At 42.5% G+C, this 27889-nt stretch overlaps 1 protein-coding gene across 5 annotated transcripts; it reads left to right on the top strand.

Annotated features, from left to right (window-relative positions):
- The first annotated feature begins 254 nt into the window (after nucleotides 1-254).
- Nucleotides 255-27861, top strand: gpatch8 (G patch domain containing 8). Of its 5 annotated transcripts, XM_051941477.1 has the most exons (11): nucleotides 351-397; nucleotides 4834-4911; nucleotides 5884-5919; nucleotides 9378-9396; nucleotides 12539-12611; nucleotides 18185-18226; nucleotides 20592-20659; nucleotides 22212-22298; nucleotides 22483-22626; nucleotides 22752-22882; nucleotides 23118-27861. In XM_051941477.1, exons 7-11 carry the CDS (start codon nucleotides 20633-20635, stop codon nucleotides 26965-26967), a joined length of 4239 nt encoding a protein of 1412 aa, XP_051797437.1. In that variant the 5' UTR covers nucleotides 351-397; nucleotides 4834-4911; nucleotides 5884-5919; nucleotides 9378-9396; nucleotides 12539-12611; nucleotides 18185-18226; nucleotides 20592-20632; the 3' UTR covers nucleotides 26968-27861. The 5 variants fall into 5 exon arrangements, with proteins under 5 accessions (XP_022060339.2, XP_051797437.1, XP_051797435.1 ...); XM_051941475.1 differs by lacking the exon at nucleotides 18185-18226; XM_022204647.2 differs by lacking the exons at nucleotides 5884-5919; nucleotides 9378-9396; nucleotides 18185-18226 and having other exon boundaries at nucleotides 255-397.
- The last annotated feature ends 28 nt before the right edge of the window (nucleotides 27862-27889 follow it).

Here is a 27889-nt window from a genome sequence, read left to right as displayed (position 1 = left end):
AAATTTCCATTCAAATCTGCAATTCCTAAGATTAATAAAACCAAGGGGGTTTGGTTTCCCTCTCCGCTGCTTTATAAACAGTCTATGATTCCAGCCTCATCTATGTTCATTAGTTTGACCTTCGAGAAATATGCTAAATTATCTCTGAAGTTTAGGATTAACTACAGACACAACAATATTAGTATGGCCCAACTAAATCCCCATGTGTGGCAGCGTAATGTCTTGATGGATAGGGGCAGTGAAATGTAAATTCACCGCAGACTAATCGTTTGCGAAGCGCACATCCTCACCACAGTGCGCTTCTGTCGGACACAGACGGAGCGAGTCGAGAAGCTGCTGCTGTGTTCAGAAAATGGCCGACAGATTTTCTAGGTTCAACGAAGAGCGTGATTTCCAGGTAATGCATGTCAAACGACCGAGCATTTGCACATATTTTGATATGTCGAGGTGTTTGAGTACACGAATGCGGCTTTAAATGCCGCAGACACTAAAGACACAGTACAAACAGCATCGTGCATTTCAGTTGCTAGCACTGCAAGCTAGCAAAGCTAAGCGCTAGTGAACGATGCTAGTGCACTGCGGCTGTTCTCATTTTAACTTCCCCTACGTCTCACTGTTTAGCTGCGTGCTATATTTGACTCTTGTTAGGGTTTATCACCTTCAATATAAGCCCTTTTCCAACCACTTTAACCCTCCGAACTGTGCAACGGCAGAGTATATACTGAAGTGAAACCAGCTCGTTAGTGTAGTGACCTTGAGTATTGGTTATTTATCGACATATGCTAACGATGGCTAGCTGGCTAGCACATAGCTAGCTTGTACGCACATTAGGCAGCTTTAGCGCTAATAGCCAGAAATGGCTGTATCATTTTGACAACCGAAACGCAAGTGTAGCGGCTAGTTAGCATGTCCATATTAACCTAGTAACAGCTGGCTCTCTTACAATGCATGAAATAGACTCCAAAATCTCCTCGAAGCCGCTCAAAGTACAAGTTTGGTTGGTTTAGGAGAAATTTTATACATGTCTTGCTCAATCATATTGTGATTCGCTCCTAACGCTCAGCAGACTGGAAACAATGTGTTCTTCCTTTTTTCACATGTAGCACCTTTTAGTTGTTGTTTTTGTTGTTGTGACAGTGACACGATGATTTATTTCATCCGGATGTTGTTTGTTTCTGTAATAAAACGTACTTTATATGAGGCTGCACACGAAGATATCATTAAGGAGACTTTATATTTTGCTTCAGCTTGAGGTCATTCATAAATTATTTTAATTATTTACCTACACTCCCTATTAATAACATTACCTTTGTGACTCTTCAGGTTCTTTATGTCTATGCATTTCTGCTAGAGCTGAGTTGCTGAATTTCACAATCTGCTCCTGACTGTTAGTCTTCCCTATCTGTGATCTATGACCGCACCCAGTAAAAGACAAACACAACATTACTCACTGAACTACAAAATTAACTTGTTTCTCGTTTGTTAGTGGGTGTATTTTTTTCTCTCACCATAAACACGCTTATATTTATCACCGGTATTTCCTTTCAAATCCCTCCAGTAACATTATACTCTCCATGCTTTGCCCAGCGTCAGTCACACTTTGCATCCATCAATACTTAAAAGCCACCTAACCAGTTACTATTGTGTTATTACATGCTTTTATAACAGTAATAACACTGTTATTATTGGTGTTTCAGTACAACTGAAATACCAGTTTTATCATCCATACTTGTAATTGTAATCTGTTGATCAATGGTAATATTGTAATTTAAATGTAAGATGTCGTTTGCTGACACAAAATCATGCTTCAGAGTTCTCCCGTTTGTAATTACAGCAAAGTGTCTGCAGTAGTTTCAAGTGGGTTTATCAAATATAATCAACCTCTTGCATCTAGGTCAAGAGTTTTGGGATTACATTAGTGGTGTTGTTGTGTGATTTTTAAACAACTTCAAAGCATAGTTTCTCTGATGCATCTTTTCAAACATCACATCAGCCAATTGGAAAAGTTGTGATGTTGTACTGTATAAACATGGATATTAATCTAAATATGAAGATGACAAGCATGTTTGCTAAGCAAAATGTTTACATTGCATCTGTGTGTTGTCTCTGTGACCTTGTGTCCTTTTTCCCCCCAGTGTTTTGTGGAGGGAAAGGAGAATTGCTGCATTGACAGCAATATTTAGGCTTGGTTAGATAAAGAGTTTAGATCAGTATTAAATACATACTCAATGGGAAATGCTGCCTTTACTCTTTGGGCCTCTGTTATTTACGTTTTATCTTGCCATCAATGCACATTCTTAAAACAATACAAAAAGTTTGAACACAGAGTTTTTGGCTTATCAAATATTGGGTTGTTTGTTATTGTAGAGAATAGTATCAAACTTTGCTTCAATGTGCAGCCATATGTTTTTGTAAGGAATCAACTGTTTGCAGGAGTTAATGTTGTGGCAAAATAGTCAAATTATATGACATGCAATGAAGCACATTACAACTTTAATCATGCGTATTGGCGAAATTGTTTGTTTTTTTCCTATGCGACCAGTGTGGAACTCAGTCTTCTGCTATTTTGTCAGTCAGAGGTGAATTGCTGTGTGGTCTGAATGAGTCTGTTGAGGGAGCTCTGGCTCAGCACAGTGGAGCTCTGTGTGTGAGATCTGCTGTGAAGGCATTCATATGCTCAGTATTCAGAAAGTTTCTCACTGAGTCCATGGATTAAAGCTTGCTGCCAAGCAACATAGCGCAGGAAACACCCACAGATGGTCTACCTAATATCTACAGTACAACCAGCCAAACAACATTGTCCGCTGTATTGATTTACATTGTTGTTGGCGCTTTATCGTTCAAGTAGTTTTGTGTTACAGAAAAGTACAAGGCAATTCATGAACACCTGCAAAGATGGCCAGCAGTAGCCCTCTCATTTCCTAATGTAGTGTAGGATGGAACATCTGCTTCTTTGATGTAACAAAATTGGCAATTTACTTTTGTAATGCACATCAGAGCTAACATCCTTCTATGAAACATTGCTGTGATGTTTGTGTAATAGAGTCAGGATGAGGAGGAAGCAAACGACAGCGAAAATAAGAAGTCACTGTGGTGAGTAGAGGCAGTGCTGATAGCACATTAAGTGGTCTGAGCACAAAGTCAGGAGAGGAAGAGAATAGGGGGAAGAGCAGGGAGCCATCGATTTGTTCATAAATAAATCCTTTCTCTTCCCCAGCATCTCTCCTTCTCATAATCCCTGGCTTCACTCATGCTGATGCAGGGTCCTGTTTCATTTGAATTAATGACTGCCAGTGTAGCATCAAATCACCTCATTTTGGTGGGCTGATTTGAACAATTGCTTATCTCTGCAAAACCAGATTCCCTAGACAATGTGGTGGTGAAAGCTCATTGCATGGCTTAGCTACATTAGCATTGACTTTTTACAGCAGTGTTTGCCTCACAGTTCTGCAGAGTAATCAGAAAATGCTGTAACCTGAAGAATATTTTCACTTCCGTTCCAATACAAGAAGCTTTCAATGACAAAAAGGCAAAATGAAGGTTGTACTGTACATGTTCAATACCTTCAGCACACATGACAATGAGGAAAAATACCACTGAGTTTTGTGGGGTTTCTCTGGTGAATTTGGATATAGCTGTCCGCACAGGCTATTGCTTGTAGCTGCAAGTGGCTAGTAAATAATATAATACCATGTTATATTTTTGGAACCTTTCAGTTTTCTGCTTGTGTGGAGGTCAGGAGAAAACTGACTCACAAACATGACCTTCGTCTCTCCTCTGCCGCTAAAGAGAGGAAGCCATCTGTCTCAGAGCACAGACTGCTCTATAAAATCACTCCTTTGGTTGGGGTAGAAAGCCCATTACTCACTCTCTGTCCAACCCAGGGCATGGACTTCAATATACATGCCCAATTTGTGTACGTAAAGCTATGCTTTAGAGTCACACAGCAAATATTACAGCAAATATAGCAAGCATTTCTCCACTGTCACTTCTGCAATACATTTTCCAAGAAATAAAGAGAATGTAATCAACCCTGAATTCATTTTTAGTCATGGCTAAGAATAAACTAAAGCATTTGCTGTGAAAGCGAAATCTAACTTATACTAAACTGAAGGTCCTTTTATATTACAATAATATTTATTATGCAGTATATTCTGGATATATTTCATTATGTAATGTATGTTTTATTTGAAATTTAGAATTAAATGTAGTGACGTGATAATTTAGGAGAACATATGGCATGAAAAAACACATATCTCCAACACGTATGTTGGTCAACAAAAGCTCAGTGAATCCAGAATCACTTGAGAGACTGACCTCTGTCTTGATTAATGTATCTTGTTCTCTGGAAAATATAAACTCATTTTGTCCTGCTATTCATTTAGTGTGATTGACTGTTATTCAGTGCAAATGACAGGCAGTAGGTACGCCTCCCTGCATGGTGAAGACTCACTGTTTTGATAACACGGACATGAACATAAAGGCAATGATTGTCCTGTTTTAAAATGATTTTTGTGTCTGCGGCTGAATTCTTAGTCAGAATCTCTTCCTGTTATTACTGTCAATTAGAGAAGCAGCTAATGATTATCTTTATGATACATCAAACTGCCTGTTATTTTCTGAATTCACAGATTAATAATTTGGTCTCTGAAGAATCGTTATTACATTGTCCCAGATGTCTTCGAACTGCTTGTGTTTTTTCAGTCAGTTGTCCAGAAATCGAAAGATGTTCTGTTTATCATTAGTCGTCTATGACATCCTAATCAGGAAATTAATAGCAGCACTGCTCCCTGACATAGTTCTTAAATAAAGCTCTATTTGTGTCTCCCTCAGGGTGGGAATCACTTTGACCAGTATGAAGAGGGCCAGTTGGAGCTGGAGCAGGCGTCCCTGGACAAGCCCATCGAATCGGTAAGGCTGCATCCATCATCCCGCACCATTGGACCAGCTGTGAGAGTGGATATGATTGGTCCAGGGAGGAATAAGAACCACACCTTTTTACTCCATTCATACTGTCCATGTAGATGCATCCAGTGTTTTCTTGAACACAGTTGCCACCTAATCTGTAGAGTCACTTGTCTCATGTCCATTAATACCCCTTTAAGTCCCTCCCACTTCCCATGTCCTCTGCCTACTCCATTTCCAGTGTGACAGTTAAAATGATTATTTATATGCTAGATTTTCCCTGTTTTTATGTAGAGCTTACAGATAAACGTTATATTTTTGTATCAGTCTCTCATTAGTCATTGTTAGTCATCTTAGCATTATGAGAAGAGATGACTCTGAAAGCATGGAGTGGACGAAGCACTGTCATTAATGGCTGTTATCTAAATGCTGTAGCTTTTCATTAATTTCAAACTCTTTCAAATGAGATATCCATACTTTGTAATGACCTGATTTTACTCTGGATACTGAGTGCAGCTTCTTTGAGTAAGGCTCCCACACAGAGCTGTACAGTTTTGTTACATTTCTATGATCCATTGGAGACTCACTCATTTAACTACTCTTTGATCTAAGAATTCTATGGATTTGTGTAGTTATAAATATCGCCCTGTTATGTGTGTACACCCAAGCTGATTAAATCCATGTTGCAGAGCAGATATGGATTTTGAAATGGCCAGATTATGTAGAGTTTACATTTGTGTATGCGATTATTTTACAATACTCAAACTTATCTGTTTATGAAAAGCAGGCAGTGCTTATTCCACCCCATTTAGCGAACAAGAGTGCGCACATTAGATGGTGTGAATGGTTACATTTGTGTTTGAGTGAGTGTGTGTCTATGTAGCTTTAGAATTTCTGTGTTAGTGTATAGTGTTTGTGTCTATAGGACAGTTATCTTATTGTACACAACTTGGGGTGTTCGACATTTCTCTCCTGCAGCGAATTGGCCCCTATTAGCTAAGCAGCAATGACCCGGTTTGTATTTGCACGCTCTGCTTTCTTACTCCTATCTTTAGGGTCCTTGTAACGCTTCTCTGACTATCTTTCTCTCTCTCTCTCTCTCTCTCTCTCTCTCTCTCTCTCTCTCTCTCTCTCTCTCTCGCTCTCTGTTTCACCACTGTCACACTTTACATCTTTTCTCTCTCTCTCTATCTCTTCTTCTCTCTCGCTCCCTCCCTACTACACAGTGATTCGGTGTACAGTACCCTCTGTCATTCTGTGCTGGCATGGTGCTTGTGCAACTGGGACTGCATTTTTCGCTGAAGAGGCACATCGATAATAGCGCAGGCAGCTCTCTTCTTTCTGTCTTTCCCACTCTCTCCATCCCCCTCTTCTGTCTCTGAAGCACTGTGGTGAGCAGGCCCAAACTCCTCGAACCTCCACAGTGTCAGGTCGCCTCTCCTCCACATAATGAATGTGCTGTGTGTGAACCAGTCCGACAGGATGAGCCGCCAGGTAGAGAGCAAAATGGTGGCGCACCTGCAACATTTATGCATAGCAACTTAATGATAGCTAACTGAATGATTACTAGGAAAATTAAAGGCATGTTTTTTTTAGTTAAAAATATGCTTAACAGTTCAAATGGCTAATTGCATGTAAATTAGATTTTAATGAATAAGTGTGAGGGAAATATTTTTTAAAAAATTGAAACATTCAAAATAATACAGCAATTAACAAGTTTTTCCAGAGGACAAAATTAGATAAGCCTCAACATGTATCACACTTTTATAGTAGTCTGCCTGCATTTTTTTTTAATTAAAAGGGGTGTAGGTTACAAGGATGTTATGAAGCTTATATCCTGATGGATTTTAGTCTGGATGCAGCTTCAGGGAGAAAAATGTAATTTAAGACAATTACACATGCCTTATTTATTAGAAATATGATTGTATTTGTAACTTGATGATGTCTTTTTTTATATTATAGCAAGAATTTAGAAAACCAATAAGATGAAAATTTTCTGTTCTGGTCAAGGTGTACTGTATTTTCTCACAGACACACCGACAAATTTCCACTGTGTGTGGGTGGTGGAGAGGGAGAAAAGCATAGGAGAGAGGTGGCCTGCTCACCTGGCTTGAGTGGCTCTTTTGCTCCTGCGCTATTATTAGTGGAGGAGAGCTGAGGGCCGCGCTGCAGCATCACACAGTTCTTTACAAAACTGTGGAAAAACGGCCACAACAGAAGTGCCGTCAGCTGTCACGTAGTCATTAATCAGAATTCTCAAAATAGTCTTTTTGGCAAATACGAGCTTTAAAAGAAGGTAATTTTTTCTCCGCAAACACAATGATTTGTTATCTATTAAAGCTGATCATCCTAAAGACTTGAATTTTAGTGGATTTTAGAAGGGTTGTGGCATCAGAGGTTCATAATAAAAACAAAAATGGTATGATTCCAGTTTAAACGTAAAAAGTCACCCTGTAACTTCAAAAGGCCATTAGAAGAGGAGGAATGTTATCTTCACGCTCTAAGTCTCATAATATGCCACCAGATATGGCTAACAGTACATCTTAATAGGTATCTGAAATGTGAAAGTATGCCATTAGGTTCAAAGATCAATCCCTGCCTCAAGTACAAACCTCTGAAGCGGTGGGATTTGTGGCAGTTGTCCACAAGTGTTACATCTTAGAACTGTTGGTGAATGCTTCAGCCCAGCTTCTCGGTGCCCCTCCCTTGCCACTTATTGTGTGTGATCTATAGGCAGCTAGAGGTCTGTGGTACTTTATTGGGATCTTTTTTCTCTTCCTGTCTTTCCCCTTTGGTCTTTTTTCTATTTCTCTCTAACACTGTTTTTGCATTGCATGTGTTAACTTGGTAGCATTCAGTACTATTTCCTCACAACACTCTGTCCTAATCACCACTACAATTTTTCTCCCAGACTCATTCCTCCCACGTCTCTTACCCCTCCCAGTCCTTTAAACCCACCATCCTCCTCCCTCCTCTTACCTGACCCAGTGCCAGAGCGATATGCAGTGGGCAGCCTCAGAGCCACAGAAACCACACATACGCACCAGAAATCTAAGAAATGCACATATACAGGTTTATACAGGTCTCAGGAAGACTATTTATGTTTTTTTATGCCAATAATTATCTATAACACATTTTCTGAGGCCTCCCAGGACTTTTTATGTATTATTGTATCAGCTGTTAGCCTTTGCATTACAGTCCTACAGTATTTGGCACAGCTGTTTCTCTCTGTGAACTGTTAAACTTTTCTCACCTATCGGGTGGTAAGACAACCACAAGGAAAAGGTCAAACCCAGCCCTGTGTTTTTTTTTCTTGTTTTTTTTTTACATCATCACAGGCTTTACATTTAGCACCAGATTTAACCTTGTGAACAGAATGAATGATGGTCAAGGTCATTGCTGAGACCCTCCAAGTGATTTCGGTTTTTATGTTAGCAGTGTAGTAAGACTAGACGTAAAACAAAACAACTACTGGAAAAACATAACAAGACAACAAACAGTCTGATCACCTCACTTAACTACGCTTTGCTAAAATTCCAGTCCTTGAAATGGGGCTTCAGAATTTTGAGGTAAGTATGTATTTTTAAATTATTATTTTTAAAATTTCACTAATTAATCTCTGCTTTTGTGTGATTTTCCCCGTCACTTTCTTAATGAAATCTTTAAATCCTTCACATTGATCTGACACCTCTACACTTGCATCCATTCATGGCCCAAAGGGCCATATGTTTTTGTCATTTGCTTCTCGGTACACCTAGGCAGTTTTCTTTTAGTCACACATGCACCAAACACAAGGGAGCTGCTAAAACTTCTGAGGAGCAGCAGAAAGCAAAGCTGTCCACCACAAGCAGCTCACATTTTGCAAGCTAGAACCCCAATGTGTCTGTCTCAGCCTTTAATTTCTCAAACATGAAATATTTCTGATCTGTTGTCTGAGAAAAATGACAAAATATGTGGTTTTGTTAAGTTTATGTAGAGACGCTCGGGGGATATGTTTGCCTGTTGTATGTTACATCCTCTCTAGTAATCTGAGCTAGAGCAATTTTACATTCCCAGACAGGGACTCTCAAACACATACACATGCTCTGTCCCATAAAAATGGCTGTGTAGACTGAAACAGTAAAACTTCTCTAGGTGGTCTCTAGGTGGGGTCCCCTGCATATCACTGCCCTTACCCGTATCTTTTGCCATGCACTGTGCCAGTGACAGCACATTGCACACTTTTAAAAACACCCCCTGCTGTAGATCTCTTTTGTTTGGATAACATTTTCTATTTTTTCTTTCTCCTGTATTAACAGTCAGTTGGTGGATTTATTGAAATGCCTACCTTTTCTGTTTGTATACAGTATTATGTTTATTTAAAAGCAAAGAGACATTTGTATTTTTAAGAACTAGAGAAGCTAGCAGAATTGCAGTTGAAAGCGTTTGGCCGGTTTCTTACGTTGTGTCACGTGTGACTGTTTTTTTGACAGCCCAGTATTTTAAAGCCAGGTTCGTATGGAAATGCCTTCACTCCACTTGCACTGCTGTTGGACTCGCCGTCGTTGCTTTCATCCGTCTGTCTGTCTATTCTTTTGGTGCACTCATCTGTTGTTCAACACTCAGTCGACACCTCATCTCCGCCTTCTAACCTGTGCTGAGACAATTCTGACCTGACCTTTACAGTTGCAACTGTTGCCTCATCCAACTTGCCTTTCCTGGGTTTAGTTTGTTTTAAATCTCTAATAAAAATGTTGATAAAATACAAAGGGAAGTGGGAAGGTTTTTAATTCAAGGTCAGGCTAAAATGCTCTGAGGTTGCAGAGGTTTGCATTTCACTATGTCGCCCTTGGTCCTTTGACTTGCATAATAAACAAATCAGCTACTAGGAATCGGGTAGACTCAAAGCAAGTGAATTTCCCAGCAGCTTGTTTAAGGTACATTTTGTTTTCTCACTTCCTTCAAGCCTCATAGATCAGCTAATTCCCCAAATCGATAAAGCTCGTGTGTAGAATGCTGTTGCACCATAATACTGCAGCAGAGGACAGAAGCAGGCCCAATGTCAGCGGCAGGAGTGGCGTTCACTGCAGCAAACTCTGCAGTGTTTCTCTACACAATGCAGTCAGGAGACACTAGGCTAAAAGGAGTGCACTTTACCGGTCGCACAGCCTCTAATTCTGTGCATCTTATAATATAGTAAGAACCTGCGAGGTAGGAACAAGCCATATAGTGATTTGCAGGATCTGCTAGTGTAGTCTTCAGTGTCCCAATTTATGAGTTGATTCAGGCAGGTTGTTTCCAGTTGTTTTTCTGCCATTTGAGGCCCAGCACAGATTCCTGTCTTATCTCATCCCACTGTGGAAAAGATTTAACAAACAGAGTAAACATAGCTCGTACATGCATGTAATAGAGGGGGAATAGTCCAGATCCCAACAGAAACAGGAAGTGAAGAACTTCAACCTCTCTCTTGAGTATTCGAGGCAAATGTCAACCAGATGATTTGAATATATTTAATCCAGTAGTCGTGATGCTGAAGTGACATTTGCCATATTTACAACTGACATATTTTGTTATGTGCAGAATGCGAAATAGGGCAAAGGAAAGCAACAGTTTGCTCTGCAATGCCAAAAACTGTGATTTAAAAGAAACAAGGATTAAGCCAAACGTATACCAGTTGCGACCTTGTGGGCGGAGATGCAGTGTGTGTGCTGTGTGTGTGAGACTTCCACTCCCCTTCACATGCACTAACCCATACACACCCAACTCACCTCCACCACCCTAGAAACTCACCCTCATCATGGCTCAGCCTGCTCTGTTCTGCCCCTTTATCCCGACCTCCTCTTTTGTCAAAGAGAACTAATTGAGCCCTGTTGAGCCATCACCTTCCTCTCTGTGCCTGATCCACCTGATACTAACACACTTGGAGTTTTGTTAACCCGTCCTCCACCCCCAGCCCGCCCCACCCCTCTGTATGTGTACCATTCACAGTGCACTACTAACACCGACGATCCTTTTTGTTAAAACACTTTAACAAAAAGCTGCATGCTGGTTTTTTTTCCTGTTTTGTTCCAACCCCCTTCACTTTCTGTTTGTGAAAGTTGATGTCAACCTCTTTGTGATTATAAATATCCTTTTTGTTTGGTTTGTATGTTTTTGGTAGAATGCAGCACTCTGGTGAATGTTAGACAAGCTTGGAATAGTTATAATCACAACAGAAAAAACACTGCTTATTAAGAAATCTCATTGTTTCCTGTTTATTTGTGCTTGAGGATGTATTGTAGTGTGTAGTGGTGGGACAGTCTTGCATTTCACTTAATGTTTTTGTTTTCTTGCTGACCCATACTAGTGATATAACGGTCTCCGACATGCACATTTGGCCCCACGGTGTACTAGGAATTCCTGTTGTGTAGGTTCTTGCACTCTTTTCTGGACTCTTTGGTTTGTTCTCAATTGCCTGATCTTGTCCACATTGTTCATCATGTGCTGTTTGTCATAGCGATCATTGGTATTAAAAGAAAAGCAGAAAAAAAATACTTTAAAGTAGATGGCCTCAAAGCAGTTGCACATTTTTTTGGGTCTGCTAGGATGAACTCATTGTAAGTACATTTATGGAAACTAATCAGAAAAGACCATCTAGTCTGTAAATTTTTTTTTTTTGTAAATTCTGAATAGCAATGTTGTCTATGATCAAATTAGGGACATTCTTACTGCAGACACTCTTGTCTCACAGTTGTTTAAAAGTGTAAACATGACTGAGACCTGACAATTGACAACATACCAGAAATGCTGGAGGTGTCCAAAAACATGCACAGCAGCTATTTTTAGTATATCTGATGGGGCTACATGCACACAATGTGTCCCTCTCTTCACCTGCACACCCACATATCCCCTCACACGTGCATATTCTGTCCACCCTGGGCCTTGTAATGGTAATCCAAGGCCCACTAGCTCCACTTCTGTCTCTTTCTCTTGCTATATTATTTGTGACAGCTACATTATGTTTCATGGTGCTCCCCTTGTCATGGTTACGGAATCACAGCAAGCTTGGAGTTTCTGGTCTTCGTTTTGTTAATGCTAGATTTCCATACCTGTTCTGTGTCACTTTTCTTTGTGTACTAAGATCTTGCTCTGTAGTGGTTCATATATGTATGCGTGTGATACATATATTGCCCTCTCCTTACTCCTCCTCCTCTTAACTTCTCAGTTAGTGGATGTGACTTGATGTGTTATCTTTATCATCCAAAAAAGAGAAATGCTCATGCCCAATTTCTTTGCCTGAAAAATGTTTTATTTTTTTAATTGCACTCCTACTGTAGGAGGATATCTTGTAGCTTACAGGCTACATACAGCCTCATGTATTCATCATAGTGAAAATCCTACCCTTCCTCTCAGTTTCCCACCCTTTATCCCCCCCTCCCTTCCCCTCAGCCGCCCTTACCACTCCTTGTGCTGGAAGACACTGATTGTTACACGCTGTAGGTGATGACGATAATGACAATGGTGATGGTGGTGGTGGTTGTGCTGATGATGATAGCGTGATCTGAGTGTTTTTATTTTATTTTGTTTGTTTGTGTTCTCACCCGTGCCCACGGGGTAAAGCTCCTCTTATTATTGGAATATTTTTGGTTTTTTTCTCCTCTGTTCTCTCTGCTAGGATAACATCGGGCACCGGCTGCTTCAGAAACATGGCTGGAAGTTGGGGCAAGGCCTTGGCAAAACCATGCAGGGTAAGGACACACTCTTCTGCACACCTATGCTCTCATGTATGCTGGTGGTACTGGGCCACTACCTTCTGTCATTTTCTTTCCCCTCACATTTCCGGTTGCTTTTTTTTTTTCTTGCTTTTTTTTTTTTGTACGAGCAGATATTGTTTTCTCTTCACATCCTTTCTCTGACCTCTTCCTTTGTGTCTGTTGCTGGGTAAAATGAAATATTACTTAAACAAATGTCATTTAAGCTGTTCTTGTCACTCTCGTACTCTCTCGAACTTAAGGAGTGAAGAAAATGTTCCTGGGGCCTTGTAAAGGATTAAGACTGAGAAAAGGAACCATGGGCGTTGGGGGATGGAAGGGAAGAGTTTCTTGGCTTCTTTTGATGCATTTAGTTCACAGCAATGCAGATTAAAGTTGACTTTGGACTTTGAGTTGTTCTAGCCATCCATCTTGGAGAGACGTAGGTGCAAACATGTGGTTTGCTGATTTGCTAGTTTGTTGTCTGTAGGGCATGTTGTCATTATGCTTTTTTCAGAATTTGAATAGCTGATTGAAAACTTAATCCGATCAGATCATATGTTTGGGTTTATAACCTGGCTGTAGGAGCTGGGTGTTGTTCAGAAATGGGCACTTACTCGTTTTTCTTTTCGCACGGTTGTGTGCACATGATTGACTTCAAAAACACCCACCAGCCAACATCAAACACGGCTGTGTCTTTGCTGGAATGTATGGCCTCAAATTCATCTGCAAGCTGTTCTCAGGTCTTGTCTGGATTTGAGGGTATGTTCAAAGTGTGCCCTAAGGTTTATCAAGACTTGCAGCACCAGTCTGACATTGCGCTCAGATCTTCGTCCGCTTTGTTTGGGGAAAAATACATCCCTGTCTGTGTGGTCCGACACAGGGTTCTCCAGCGAAACAAAAACAACAGTTAAATGTGGCTTGATTCTTGCTGCAGTGCAAAATAGCATCATCTGGCCAATGGACTGCGATGGACAATCACATACAATTAGCTTCTCTCTCCTTCTAACATGGATGCAGCATTTCTGCTATTTACTTAAGTTACCACTGTGATAACCTTCCACAACTTTATGATCCTGTTTGTGAGCACCTCTTAAGTAGTGTTTTTGGGTCTGCTAGGCCTGTAAACACATTTATCTATTAATATAACTATACTTTAATTACCATATTAAATTGTCTTACTGGTGCTTTTAAAAAGATAGCCCAGTAGTGCAGCCCCAACAACCAATTTATAACAGTGTTGTTTTTTTGTGCTCTAAACCTTTTTAGTTTTCGAAATGCCTATGTAGCATCGACAAGCTTAAAAGTCTCGAACACCATTTTACACCAGAATTCTTCTGTATCCGTGTAAAATTGAGGACTGTTGTGTGCATTGAGTTGAAATGCTCCGTGTATTGAATTAATTTTGTAAGAGGTAGAAAGCTTTAGACTAAAAGCTGCATTAAAGAGGTTTGCTCTATGTAGACCATTCTCTGTAATGGAATGGCCCAGTTGATATTGACTTGCTCTAAGAGGTAGAAGGCTTTACATATCTGAGTGTGTGGGTTGGTCTTGGCTGACGCTAGCACCTCATTAGCTCAACCCTGCTGTGCTTATAGGCTCATTGGCTCAGAGGCAGTGGTGCAGGGCCCTGGCGTGTTTCCACTGAGCCCTTTCCTATCTCTTCACTGGCTTTCCTGTCCTCATCAGTATCTTCATTTTCTCTATGTTCCTCACTTTTCTTGAGCCTTTCTTCTTAGCCTCACCCAACTCTCAACTCTGCCCAAAAAGGATGATGTATAGCATTGTCTTTAAGTGATGTCATCACTGGCAGGCCCGTGAGTCCTCGCAGTCTGTTAAGAATGAAAGCTTGTTCTTCTACATAATTCCTGACATGTAGTCTTGTCTACCTCCTCCACCATTTCCTTTTCTGTTCTCTGGATCCATACCATTTTAGTCATTTCTGACCTATTCATCTCTATTTGTTGCTCAATTGCAACTCTTGCTCAAGTGCATTACTCACCCAGCAGCACATCTGTTCTCAATATTAGCATTTTAATGAGAAACACCACTTATTCTGCAAAACTGAGGCTCCAGCACACACCCAAACTCTAGACATAAACATTTAGGGGCTTGTGCAGAGCTAGTGACGTAATTGAGTTGCTTAAATTCACACTATAAATTGAAAGCTAGAGAGGTATCTGTGTTCACATGAGTGCTGCTTCACTGGATTTGTTGGCAGCATAGTTAGATTATGGAAATGACGTCAGTCAGGTCATGTGTTCCTTGTTTTTACGAATGGCATTTTCACATATGCACTGTTGTTAGGCTACAAAAAAAAGGTCTGAGTGGCCAGATAGTGTCCCAACATTGCCAGAAACTGAGTATAATACTAATGTTTTTGTTTGCTGACAAGTAGAGGAGGAAGAACAACCAAATGAGTAAATCTTCAACTGTTGACATACAGTAAATGTTATGCTTATTCACTTTAGTGTAGAAAAAGCCCTCTAGACAGATATTGATGTGAGTCATCTTGATCTTTGCTTTGCTTGCTCTCAACAGTGCTCTGTGTGGGATCTTTCAAATGTTGAATTTGTGAATCTTCCGGCAACAGTTATTATTTTACTAATGATAATTTGCGATCAATATGACATGTCACATGTGTTAGTCATATGGATTGTTGTTATTTTCAGAAGCAGCACCCTGTATTTATCAGAAGACTAGAAAAGAACCTTGCGCTTGAAACACTGCGGTCAAAACAATCTTTCTTCGGGAGGTATTTGGTGTGTGGATCTCTTTATTTTCAACTCTGATCTTACACAGACACCTACATCTGATGGCTGGCCCTTGTGCTTTGTTGTTGCTCTCATAGCACCTCTCTTTCATGCACATATATGGCCTTGGTTCCCTGTGTCGTCTCATAGGTATTCTCAGCCCAACCATGCCCAGAGACTAGAGTAGACCAGGAAGCTGCTTCATTCTGGGCAGACTGACAAGTGTATGGAAGCTTACGACAGCAAAAATGTCAGAGCTTAGCATTTGGTATCCATCGTTGTTTATTTCCATCTGGCCTTGAACAGCTGAATAGCAATCTATTGGATGTGATAAGGATGTGTGCTTTGTGTGGAGGAGAGAAGAAGTTGCAGGGGCTGACTGTGCTCTTGTTTTTGCCGCTGGCACCACTCATGTGGTTATGTAAGCATCCTGCTTTGTGGGCAGATGAGACTGCGGCAAATTGTGTCCAGTTGTTGTGTAGGAATTAATGGCCCTGTGTTGGAGCCCACTATCTCTGTTCAAATTTGCCAATATACTAAGGAGTAGGCTCACAACACAATTGCACCATTGCATCTCATTGAAGTCTGCTGGATAATCATCGTAATCTTCCTCTCCTTTCCTGTCCTCCTTGCCAGAAGAGACGGTTGTTGAAATTTGAAGTTAAAGCATTGTGTCCCCTTTTTTTAAGTTTTTCACTGTATTGACTTTGTTCTTATTCTTCTTTTGTCCCTTTTGCCCCTTTTTAGGTAAGGTTTGTTGGAACCCCTCTGTATGTCAGTATGCGTGTGTGTGTGTGTGGGTGTGTTTTCTTTCTCCCACTCTGCAGTTGACCTCAGTGTAACACCCCTTTTACAGTGTATCATAGGCTAATGGCCTCTGTCAGCTTCCTCCTCTTTGCTTCATAATCACTAAACCTTTATTTCAATCTGCTTATGAGTAAAGTGCTTCGATTTGAATTAAGAACAAAGATCCATTTGAAATCAAGGTAGATTTAGGAAGCCATGATTCCATCACATCCCTTAGAATCATCACCTCCACGTATTTTAGATTTTTTTGTTTCCTCTTTGAGTTTCCGTGGCTGCTGTCGGGTAATCTGATTGGCTGTAACCACGGCTCAGACTTTGAATGGCTTGCAGAGTAGACAAGTTTTCTCCCCTCTGCTTGTTTGCCTGTTTCTACCTCCAAACCTGTGTGTATGTGTGTGGTCATTATGTGGGACTGAAACGTGCGCGTGTCTGCTACTGACCGGGCCATAGAGTCGACTTACAGGGAAAGCCTCTCCACCCTTCTACACCCCGAGTGTCTTAGTCCCCATGGTTACAGGCTCCCATCCTCCCCCTGTTTCTTTGCCCCTCCTGCACAGCATGTTTGTCCCAGAGGTGCACTCCTGCCTGCCTCAAACTGTCACTCACCTGGGGCTTTAAGCAGTGTTGGAGGTAGCATAGTGAACGACTGCTCTCACATGATAAGGTGAATGCAATACTACAAATGGCTGTACGATTCTCATTTTTAATTGTAATTTCGTAAAAATTTGCTGTTCCGTAGCAATGCTGACCCCACTCTAAGCACTGCTCAAAGCCTTGCTGGCTCTTCCCTCAGGTACATTTTATGTGTGTCATGTGTTCACTTGTTATGGGGTTAAGCACATCCCAAAACGAGCTTACTGGCTGTAGGCTAGCAAGGAAACGAAAGAATCTCAGGGAGATTTGCTAACTGGGCTGACAAGCGTCTGCGAGGCAAAAGGCGCAGAGGGGGAAAATGGTGGTCGTCCCTAGAGGTGTCTATCATTTCAGACTAGATATCTGACCACATGGTAAAAAGGCCAAAGTATACTTTTGAATCACAACTTTTGTGCAACAATAAGCGTCTTTTTACTGTCACCTGTTGGAGCTGATAAACCATCACACTTGGCTGGTTTTAATCATTCCCTCACAGCTACAGCTCCTCCAAAACTACTCATCTGATGGGGTTTCTAATTTTTTGTCTGCTTGTCCAAGGCAAAATTTGAAGGGCTGCTGGTTTTTTACTGATATGGGAGTTTGCCAACTTAAGCTGCTTTTCCACTACAGGAATCTAATGACCTGTAACCTGCAGCTTCCCATAAATTGAACCTTATGAGAACTTGTCAGGAAAAGGTGGTCTTTGCTTTTCCACTCTATTTTACCACTGGGAAGGCAACAGCAGGACAGACAATCATTTTGTTGTATGCTCAAAATGTTTTCCGTTTTTCTTCATAAAGCAAAGTTCACAAAGTTCTTGTTGATGCATACATGAGTGATATGGTGGCTTCTGCCATGTATTTGTGTTGGTTGTAGTTTTTATTTGATGATTGATAGGCAAAAGATCTAAGAACGCCCCGTCTCCTCCCTGAGAGTGTACCACTTCCTGAAGAGTGCCAAAACTTTGCTTCCTGAACTCCAACTGTCCCAGTTTCAGAAGAGGACAGTGGAAACAATGGCAGATCCTGCAATGACAGCTGCAAGTTCAGTTACTGGTCATATGTTCCTGTAGTGGAAAAGGCCTACTTGTAAGGGGTGGTAGTCTGGTTCTTTGGGGCATATTCTGGTTGAGAAAGCAAGATGATGCCAGGCTAGGGGCCTGGGGACTGGGACAAGTGGCTGGGAGAGAGTGGGGAGAGGAAATCCCTGTAAGCACCTAGCCCTGAACGAAGGGATGAGGGGGGTGGGGGGGTGACACACGGAAGCCCCTCTGGTAATGAACCCCCCTAAACCCCACAACCACACTCCCAACCCCACCCTCCCTTCTCTATGTGCCTCAATCTTCCTGCTTAACCAATTGGTGTTTCTTTTTTACAGCGATTTGATCCTGCCCATGTTGTGCTGATGGTAAACTTAGTGGTAAATGTTATTTTATCCCCCAATTGAATTGTTTTTTGTTTGTTTTAATTTTTCCCATTTTTTTTTTGTTTTCCTCTCATCAGAGCACCAATGCTACATAGGTTTCAATTCTCTCTGTATTAGTCCTCATTCTGCTGCTTGTATATTACCATGCATATGTATTACTCTTAGAACATTGTCATTTTGTTTGTTTTCAGTTTTTTTTAAAACCTTGTGATTCACACCCTGTGATTTAGATGCACATTGTTTTTGTCTGGTCCCTTTCTTTTCCACTGGAATGGGTAATGTGGAAGTATTGTCACTGTGTTTAAAGATTGGTGATAGTTTGGGATGACTGTAATTGTTCATTAATCCTTAATTCTGGGCCTGGCTTGTGACTCCATTCAGATGGACCACTGCAGTGGCTGACTAACAGACCAAACCTTGTTTCTGGTTTCACTTCTCTGCCGCTGCTAGACAACAAGCATGAACCCACATGTCTACCAGTAGACTATCAGTAGTCTTGTGATCTCTATCATACAGTCAGTCCTTTCCTCTCACTTCCTCAGTTGAATAAGGCCTCCACAACCATGCAATCAGAGTTAGGTACTCGGTTAAGAGCCTGCCCAGCTGACAGACACTGCAGTGGGACTGAGAGTCCAGGCAGGCCGTTGTATGTTAAAATGCCCATGCATCTATGATTTCAGAATATGTCATTGGGCTGTGATGACTAAATTACTCAAAAAAGCACAGAAATGAAACGTATATTTAAATCAGATAATACTCTTACCTTCCTCTGCCCAGGAAGTTAAGAATGTGACACTTTTGTCATTTTTATAGTAAAAAATTCAGATTTTAAGCAAAGCCGATCACCTTATAATGCATTAGTTTGACATTTTAATTGAAAATATGTTTATCTGTAGTTAGTCTATAAGAGAAAACCCGAAATAGAACTCAAATTTGTAATATTTAAACTACCTGCAGCCACTCGACGCAGGTATCGCAACCATGAACCTATAATTGTACAAGTCCAGTGCTGTAGGTTTTCCATATGCCCAATGGTATACATAGAAAATTGATTTGTGGCAAACAACCTAGCTTGAATATGTGGGCAGAAAAAAAAACTGAAACCAAACTGAATTGATAATCACTATCAGTAAGATCGATTATTGTATCTGGCTGGCATCAAGAGCAGCAGACTAGTCCAAATTCTTTTTACGCCTTTTGTTTTGAGTTTCCCCTGTCTATCTATCTGTCTGTCTGTCCTCCCCTTCCTTCTCCTCCTACTCATACCCATGTTTTACCAGGTAAGTATCCCCCATCCCTTGCACTGTCACCATGGCGATACCTGGCCTGTGACGTCACTCTGCTGTAGTTCAGTGCTTGTGTCCTTTTTTTTTTTTTTTTTTAATTTTACTCTTTCTCTCTGCTTTGTTTGGCTGATTATGAGTGGATTAAGCAATTCTGTGTCAATCTCCAAAGTAGTTTTGATTTTTATATATTTTATATCTTTAATGTTTCATTCTGTTTTTTGGTTGTCTTTGGTTTGTTTATTTTTCTACAGTTAATTTCCTTCTGATCTAGCTCTTTTCACAGCTTACATAACATAGCTTACGCAGACAGGGGGAAATAATCTTTCGGCTCCAATCATGATGAGGAAGGGGGCCTGGGACAAGGGAACAGATTTGGACTTGAGGACGGCGAAAGGGGCTTGCAAGGGTCGGGAAGCCTGCAGACAGTTCAGCATGATATGAAGCAATAGGCCTAAGATAATATTAGGAGGCTTTGTTCCCCTCATGGAGGATGTCGCAGTGGTGCTCAGTGAGCAGTGGCAGCAGCTGCGCAGGCTTGTTGCAACTCCCCACACACACACAACGCACAAACGCCACACAGTCCCTCGAGCTGTAGTGTCCTTGATAAACTTGGCATTCAGGTTTAACAGGACTGCAGCAATGAACGCATGGAGGAGGGGTAGTGGGTGGCACAGTTAGACTGAAAAGATATGGAAACAGACTGGCTTTAAGCTTAAATTTATTTTTCTAGTGTACTTTACCTTTTTTTTTACTGCTGAACAACCCTGATGCCCTTGTCTTCATTGAATCCACCAGGAATACAATAGGTGCAGCTAATTTGACTCATTCAAAGTGCAAACCAGCAGCCAGGTCAAATGTAGCAGGAAGGCTAAATTGGTCAGTAGTTGGTGGCTGCAGTAAGCTGTGAGAATAGCTGGTGTTTGGTTCACTGTAGCTTTCTGGTCTCTTTGCACTTCAAGGCAAAATTCTCTAACCCCAGCACCCTATGCTCTAAAAGCAGGCTGTCTCCGAGTTGGTCTCCAGCCCCAGCCTCAAAAACTCACCTTGTCCTCTCTCTGTCTCTTCTCCCTCAGGACGCACCGACCCTGTGCCCATTATCCTTAAATATGATGTCATGGGGATGGGACGCATGGAAATGGAGGTACGATGCTTATTTTGTCCCATGTGCATGTGCAGAGGCAAAAGTGTGTAGTTTTTCCATGGTCCAATGCACTGAGAGCGACAGCAATTGCTTAAGGTGTTTTGACAAATTTGCTTTGAACTTGTTTTGATACTGGTTTGAGTGCAGTTACAGTTCAGTGGAAAGAAGTCGGAAAAACAGCAGTTTAGCCCCAATGTTGTGAGCCAGCTGGCAACACAAAGTGACATCTTTTATAGATTGTCTTCTGTTGCAATGCTCACTGCTGACGGCCAAACGGCCTCTAGACGGATTATTGGGAGCAAAAACCACACAAGGCTAAAAGCACCATTAATGGTGCCAAACACCAAGTTTCAGCGAGAATCATTCAAAGCTCCACAACATTGTACTATGGAGGAGTAAAAACATACGTAGTAGCAGATGCCAACAGAACACTTGCCAAATGAATGACTTGTGTCAGATGCAAATTTGTCAGTGCAGAAAGATTCTTGTATGGCATATGTCGCTTAACTCAACAGGGCCAAAGTCTTAACACTACAACACACAGTCATGTTCTAAAAAGATCCTGCATTAATGTCTATGTGATGAATAATTATTTGAGAATAACAACGATCCTGTGCACAATTCACAATACATGCAGAGGTGGTGTATTTTCTAACACATTAAAGATTTTTACTGCCACGTGCTGACCCTGACCCCTTTAAATACCTTGGAGATGGATTTAAACGCAGACTGTTAGCATTGGGTGAATCACCTAACATCAGTATCTGGCCTCAGTGCTCCTGTTTAATGAAAAGTATAAAGGCTGTCTAGAAAGAGAAAATGCAGCCTGATACACTAATGCTGGATACCTCAGTAAAGATGCAGATGCTTAAAATCTTCTGTCTGCATCACTTATACGTTAGGAATTTCTGTTCTTGCTTTCAATAATGTTTGACCTTTACAGTTTGTCAAAATATAATTCATCTGTCACCAAAATGGCGCCATATCTGACCTTGTTTTGAGAGTTTGCAAGTTTCAATTTAACACAGTTGCATTTGTGCAAGTGCATGTTGATCATTAGGTCTCCGGCCACAGCTAATGTGGTCGACATTGTGGTTGAAAATAACGCTTTATGTTGTTCACTGGCTCAGTCATTCTCTCCCTGCTTGGTGTTGGAAACAATCCACTTAGCGTTTACTGCGTTCCAATGAAGAAACGATCTATAGTTGATGATTTTACTAAGCAAAATAAGCAGAGATGCGCTGACCAAATCATGTACCAGTGAAACCAACCAGTAAACTTGGTAGCACTAGTGCTCCCTATGGAAAAATTAGTCTGGAGCCCTGGTTGATATGTTCCTAAGATTGATTGCATCTTTAGAAGTCAACAGCCGGTCACCATTATTATTATTATTATTATTATTATTAGACCGCACACTGACCAATAATACTTTTTGTAGTTTGCCGTGTTCATTGCCTTTGTAGACCAGATGTGAATGGTATATAATGGTATATAAGATGAGTTTGGACTACTGTCATTGCAAGTACTATAACTGCTGTGTCTGTCTTTTCAGCTGGACTATGCAGAGGATGCCACAGAAAAGAGGAGAGTGCTTGAAGTGGAAAAAGAGGACACAGAAGAACTGCGGCAAAAATACAAGGTGAGATCCTTCAGCTCTTGTCCTTGTGAGGATTTTTGCCAGTTCTGTAACCAGAAGGGGTGCTGTACTTAACTTAGAACTTAAAAGTGGAGGGTAACTAGAAGGTACTGTAGTGTTATTTCCCCCTGTACTCTTTAATCCTTTGCATCTACTCATTATGTCTTTCATGCCTCACTTAAAATAGGACCAGATGGAAAAGGAGAAAGCCATTGCCAAGGCTCTGGAAGACCTGAGAGCCAATTTCTACTGTGAGCTTTGTGACAAACAGTACACTAAGCACCAGGAGTTTGACAACCACATTAACTCTTATGACCATGCTCATAAGCAGGTACTGCCAATTATCAAGTCTTGTACTCTTCATGCAGATATTTTGTGATTGTACAACATAGGAGTTATAATTAAACACAGACCGATTAGCTTTGTTTCTTTTTGTTTTCCTTTTGTGTTGTACAGAGGCTTAAAGAGCTGAAACAGAGAGAGTTTGCTCGTAATGTGTCGTCTCGTTCACGGAAAGACGGAAAGAAGCAGGAAAAGATGCTGCGCCGATTGCACGAACTGGCTGAGCAGAGGAAACAACAAGACCGGTAAGATTTTATTCCTGGAGTGCCCTCTGCTGGATGCAACCGTCACATATATCGATGCCACGGTCTGAAGTCTGCTGTGTTTCATATCATCATTGAGGAATGTGTGGCAAAGCCCACATGGTAAAACTAAAGTAGAGATTTGAAATTCAAACAATTCACTCTCAGTCTTGTCTGGAAGAAATGTTTTCCAAAATATTGACAGAAGTGAATCTTATACTTCCGTGTTATGTTTCAGGACTCCTGGAAGTGGACCCATGTTTAAAACAACCACAGTGGCCGTGGATGGAGAGAAAGCAGAGGATGGTGACAGCATGATGCCTGAGAGCCTTGGCTTGACAGACGGTGCCCTGGAAGGATCGCTACCAGAAAAAACTGGTCAGGCGTCCCCAAAGCCTGGCCCAACTATCAGCTTCTCTCTGGGGAAGAACACCTCCTCATCTCCAACCCCGAGCAGTGCATCTAAAGTCAGTGTATCCTTCTCATTCGCCAAGAAAGCTCCGGTGAAGCTAGAGACAGCAGCTGCCGTGTTTGCTGATCACGGTGAGGAGGCTATGGAGGAAGAGGAGGGCCAGGAAGGAGAAAAGGCTGTTGGACAAGATGAGACATCTGGCTGCAGCACAGATAGCCCTAAGGAAGCATCTGGAGGAGGTGAAGTAGCAGAAGGGTGTGGTGTGGCAGGGACAGAAGAGGTGCAGCAGCCTGATGATGGAGGCTCCTTAGCTTCTACTCTCAACAAACTCAAGATGATGATGAAAAAGGAGGAAGGATATGCTGGACAGGAGCCTCAGTACTACCACTATGTTCCTCCTGCTCACTGTCGGGTAAAGCCTCACTTCCAGTTTTTGCTGTTCATGAAAGCCACTGAACAGTGTCAGAGCAAAGACGACGAAGACGAGGAAGAGGTACAGGAGGAGAAACAGGCTGAAGAAAGTTCTGAACAGACAGAGACAAATGATGCAGAGTGTAAAACTGAAAAAGAAAAAGATAATGTCGCTTCAACTGCTGATCCAGAGCCAACTGCTCCATCACCTAAAGTGAAGACAGAGGAGGAAGCATCTTCATGTGCAACAGACACAACTTCCACTGTACCCATTTCACCTACTCAGAATGCAGAATGCACACAAGATACTGTGGAATCAAACACCGGTCCGAAAATCCCCTCTGGTCCCTTCTTTCCAGTCCTGAGCAAAGATGAGAGTACTACCCTGCAATGGCCCTCTGAACTCCTTGAATTTACAAAAGCTCAGCCCTCCCTGTCTTACAGCTGTAATCCCCTCTACTTTGACTTCAAGCTGTCCCGTAACAAAGGAGTCCGTGGCGGGAAATTGGCAAAGTCCCCAAAGCCTGGTGAAGAGTTTGATGACAAGGGACAAGAGGTAGCAGCTTCACCAGCTGAAGTAGATACGGCTGCCAAACCTGGAACCAGCACTGACAAAGACAAGCCGATAATGAAGGGAGAGCCTGGCCAGTCGGAAGGTGATGAGCAAAAGCCCACAACTGGCAGCAGTAGTGCAAAGAAAAAAAAGAAAAAGAAGAAGCATAAGAAGTCTGCAAAGCACTCAAAACGCAAAGGAAAAGAAAAAGGAGCAGCAGAAGATGCAGAAGGAGAAACTGAGGAAATACAAGAAAAGCCCAAAAAGAAGAAAAAACATAAACGGAAGAAGAGCAAAAACAAGGCTCCTGACCAAGACGAGGCAACAGGTGATGAAAAGGAAAAAGCTAAACCAAAGTCAGAAGATAAAGCTGTTGCCTCTTCTGTTCAGCTGACAACTGGAGGAGGAGGAGCGGCAGGAAATACAGGAGCAGAACTGGGGAAGAGGAAACGTGCTGCTAAGGAAGTGCCTTCCAAGTCTGGAGTGGAGGACGGAGGAACCGGAAAAAGTACAGACAAGGCCAACTCCTCAGAGGAGCACAGTGGCACCAAGAGACAAAAGACTGACTCCAGTGCCTCTCAAAGTGCCTCCTGCTCCACCTCAGCCCAAAAAAGTCCTGGACCTGGTAGACCTCCCAGCAGTGAGAGTGAAGAAGAAGGGGGCTCTAATACACAGCGCTCACGTCATCACAGGTCAAGCCCGCGGGAACAGCGGCGCCACCATAGTGAAGAATCTGGTCGGTCCTGCAGCCGCTCATCAAGGCGGGGGGATAGACGGGGCAGCAGCCGTCGGCGCCATCGAGGCCAAACCTCCCGTAGTCGCTCTTATTCCAGCAGCTCTGAGCGCTCCTCAGCGGGAAGTAGTGCCTACAGCCACCGTAGCCACAGCTACTCTGACAGCTACAGTGACTACAGCACAGAAGCTCGCAGACGAAGGCACTCCAAACGCTCATCAGACTCTGAATATGAGCGGAGGGGCAGCCGGGGACGAAGGCGATCCAGGAGACATCAGTACTCCTCTTCTTCCTCAGAAGATTCTCGCTCACGTTCACGCAGCTACAGCCGCAGGAAAAGGCACCGGCGGCATCATCGGAGCAGCTCAAGAAGCTCCAGCAGTTGGAGTCGCAGCACCAGTGCAAGATCCTGGAGACGAAGCTACAGTCGTAGCCACAGTTCTGCGAGTCGGTCATCCAGTTCAAACAAAGGTTCCCCTCACAGACGAGGTGCCAGGGGGAGAGGGGACAGTGACACACATCGCAGAGACTTCAACCGCTCTCGCATCTACCGCTCCCAGTCTCCACGTTCATCTTCATCGCGAGGCCTTAACCGCAACACCCATTCGTCCAGCTCTCTGGCCTTGAGGCCAGGGGGGTCTCGAGATGCAGGGGAACAGAAAAACACCCTCACCGCACGCCAGCTGCTGGAGAAGGTTCAGTCTAAAAAAAGCTCTGATGATTCTACCACAGGAACAAAATCTGGAATTAAGATTAAGGATCCACCACAGGGATATTTTGGTCCCAAACTACCACCAACCCTGGGAAACAAAGCCATGCTGCCACTTTTTGGTAAACTGCAGGTAGGGAAGAAACCAGTGATACCCCTAACCAGACCTGATGAGGGAGAAAAATCAGGGGTAGGGAAAGGCTCTGAAGCTGATGGAGAGGTTATCCTGGTAGAACCCATAAGGGAGTTCCCTCCACCACCACCACCTCCAGCTCCACCAATCCAGAAGGTTGAGGAGGCCCCACAGAGCACAGTGATTCAAGAAGAGACGCAGCACCCCACTGCAGAAGAGCAGGTGCACCAAGAACCCCGACCATTGTTTGAACAGGAGCCCTCCATGATGATGCCCCAGTACCAAGGAGAATCGGGTCAGGAGCCTTCCCAGAACCCCATGATGGAGTCACTCATGCCTGAAATGCAGCAGCAGCAGCCTCCAATGCATGCTTACCCTGGTTACCCCCCACCCAATCTGGAGGAGGATGGCATGGAGGCAGAGGAGGATGGGCTGGCTCCTTTGGAAAGTCAGCCTATTACATTCACACCAGAGGAGATGGAGAAATACAGTAAGCTGCAACAGGCTGCACAACAGCACATTCAGCAGCAGCTACTGGCCAAGCAAGTCAAGACATTTCCATCAGCTGCTGCGGCCGCAGCCGCTGCTGCAGCAGCTGCCAACTTAGCCCCAGTACCTCCTCCACCAGCCCTGCAGCAGATCCACATTCAGCAGCCAACTGTGTCGGTAGCTTCCGGCACATCAATCACCACAGTGCAACACGCCATTCTGCAGCACCATGCAGCCACCGCTGCAGCAATGGGCATCCACCCAGCACATCCCCACCACCCACATCCTGCACATGCCCAGCTGGCCCAGGTACATCACATTCCCCAGCACCACCTTACCCCCATTTCACTGTCTCCTTTGGGCCCCTCCCTCGGTCATTCTCTGGGACACTCTCTTGGACACGCTGGGCTGATTCCTGCCCACCCGACAGCCTTCCTCTCTGGTCAGCCTATACATATTATCCCTGCTTCTGCACTTCACCACACCCCATTAGCTCTTCACCATGTCCCTCATACAGCCCTCTACCCCACACTTTTCACACCCCGGCCCTCCCAAGCTGCTGCAGCAGCAGCTCTCCAGCTCCACCCACTTCTACACCCGATCTTCTCAGGGCAGGACCTCCAGCACCCACCTAACCATGGCTCCTGAGTAATGATGGAAATGAACTAGTATATTCACAGCACCCAGTCACTGGAAGAAAGACTCAACCTGAACTGCCTTGGTTTAAGGTTTCAGATGAAATCTTTGCAACAACATGCAGGCAGAGAGACAGGAATCTTGTCAATTAAACCACCATTTTACTGGCCTACACAGTGCAGCAAGTTGTAGCCACAAAGTGGTGCAGCCTGTGTCGGGTACAATATTGACACTAACGTTTTTTTCTGGTTTATGTGGGATTGTTTTTTTTTTTTTAACGTTTTCCCTGAAATTTTGAGACAGGCTGTAGAGTTAAAGAGACTTTCTCTTGACATTGGCTTATACTCCAACTTGGGGTGGATTAACAGCCTGAGAAGTCTGAGAAACCACTGGAGTTTATTTGTTTTCCACATAAAAATGTTATTGTCACAGTTTTTGCTCATTTTGGCAGCCAAAGAGACACATAATGGCTAATTAATATAAGCAGAATCAAATTAGGAGAGGAGGAAGAATTCATATTGTTCTAGAGATCTGCTTCACTTATGTAATCTAACTTTCAGAGATGGACTGTTTCATAATTACTGATACTGTTTATGTTCTCATATGACTACTTGCTCTCTATTGGACTCAACATGATTTGTAATGCAGTAACTTGTACATATATCAGTGTGTAATGTGAAGAATCCCACTAGCGATGAACATCTGAAATGACAACTACAGCGTCCGATCCCTTATACTCTGAGACAAAGCTCATGTTCCCTGTGGTGAGGGTACGTCTGAAAGAATTGCACTGAAATCTGTACATCGAGATGGTGCTATTGCATCATGTAACAATAAGATTGTAGTATACTGCAATAATTGTATTTTTCTGTTTTTAAATTATTTTCCAAATGCTCTTCAGAAGAAGGGTTGTGTTTGGCTTTTGTGTAATTTT

Source organism: Acanthochromis polyacanthus, chromosome 21 (genome assembly GCF_021347895.1).
Source record: "Acanthochromis polyacanthus isolate Apoly-LR-REF ecotype Palm Island chromosome 21, KAUST_Apoly_ChrSc, whole genome shotgun sequence".
Lineage (NCBI taxonomy): Eukaryota > Metazoa > Chordata > Actinopteri > Pomacentridae > Acanthochromis > Acanthochromis polyacanthus.
The sequence above is the reverse complement of the archived record's forward strand: the minus strand, read 5'-3'. Positions and strand labels throughout refer to the sequence as shown.

Excerpts from the sequence above, each read along its gene's own strand:
- gpatch8 (XM_022204647.2), top strand. The coding sequence starts at position 353 with ATGGCCGACAGATTTTCTAGGTTCAACGAAGAGCGTGATTTCCAG. Across the intron at positions 22,627-22,751 it reads ATGACCATGCTCATAAGCAG|AGGCTTAAAGAGCTGAAACA; the intron begins GTACTGCCAATT and ends TGTGTTGTACAG. Across the intron at positions 22,883-23,117 it reads CAGAGGAAACAACAAGACCG|GACTCCTGGAAGTGGACCCA; the intron begins GTAAGATTTTAT and ends GTTATGTTTCAG.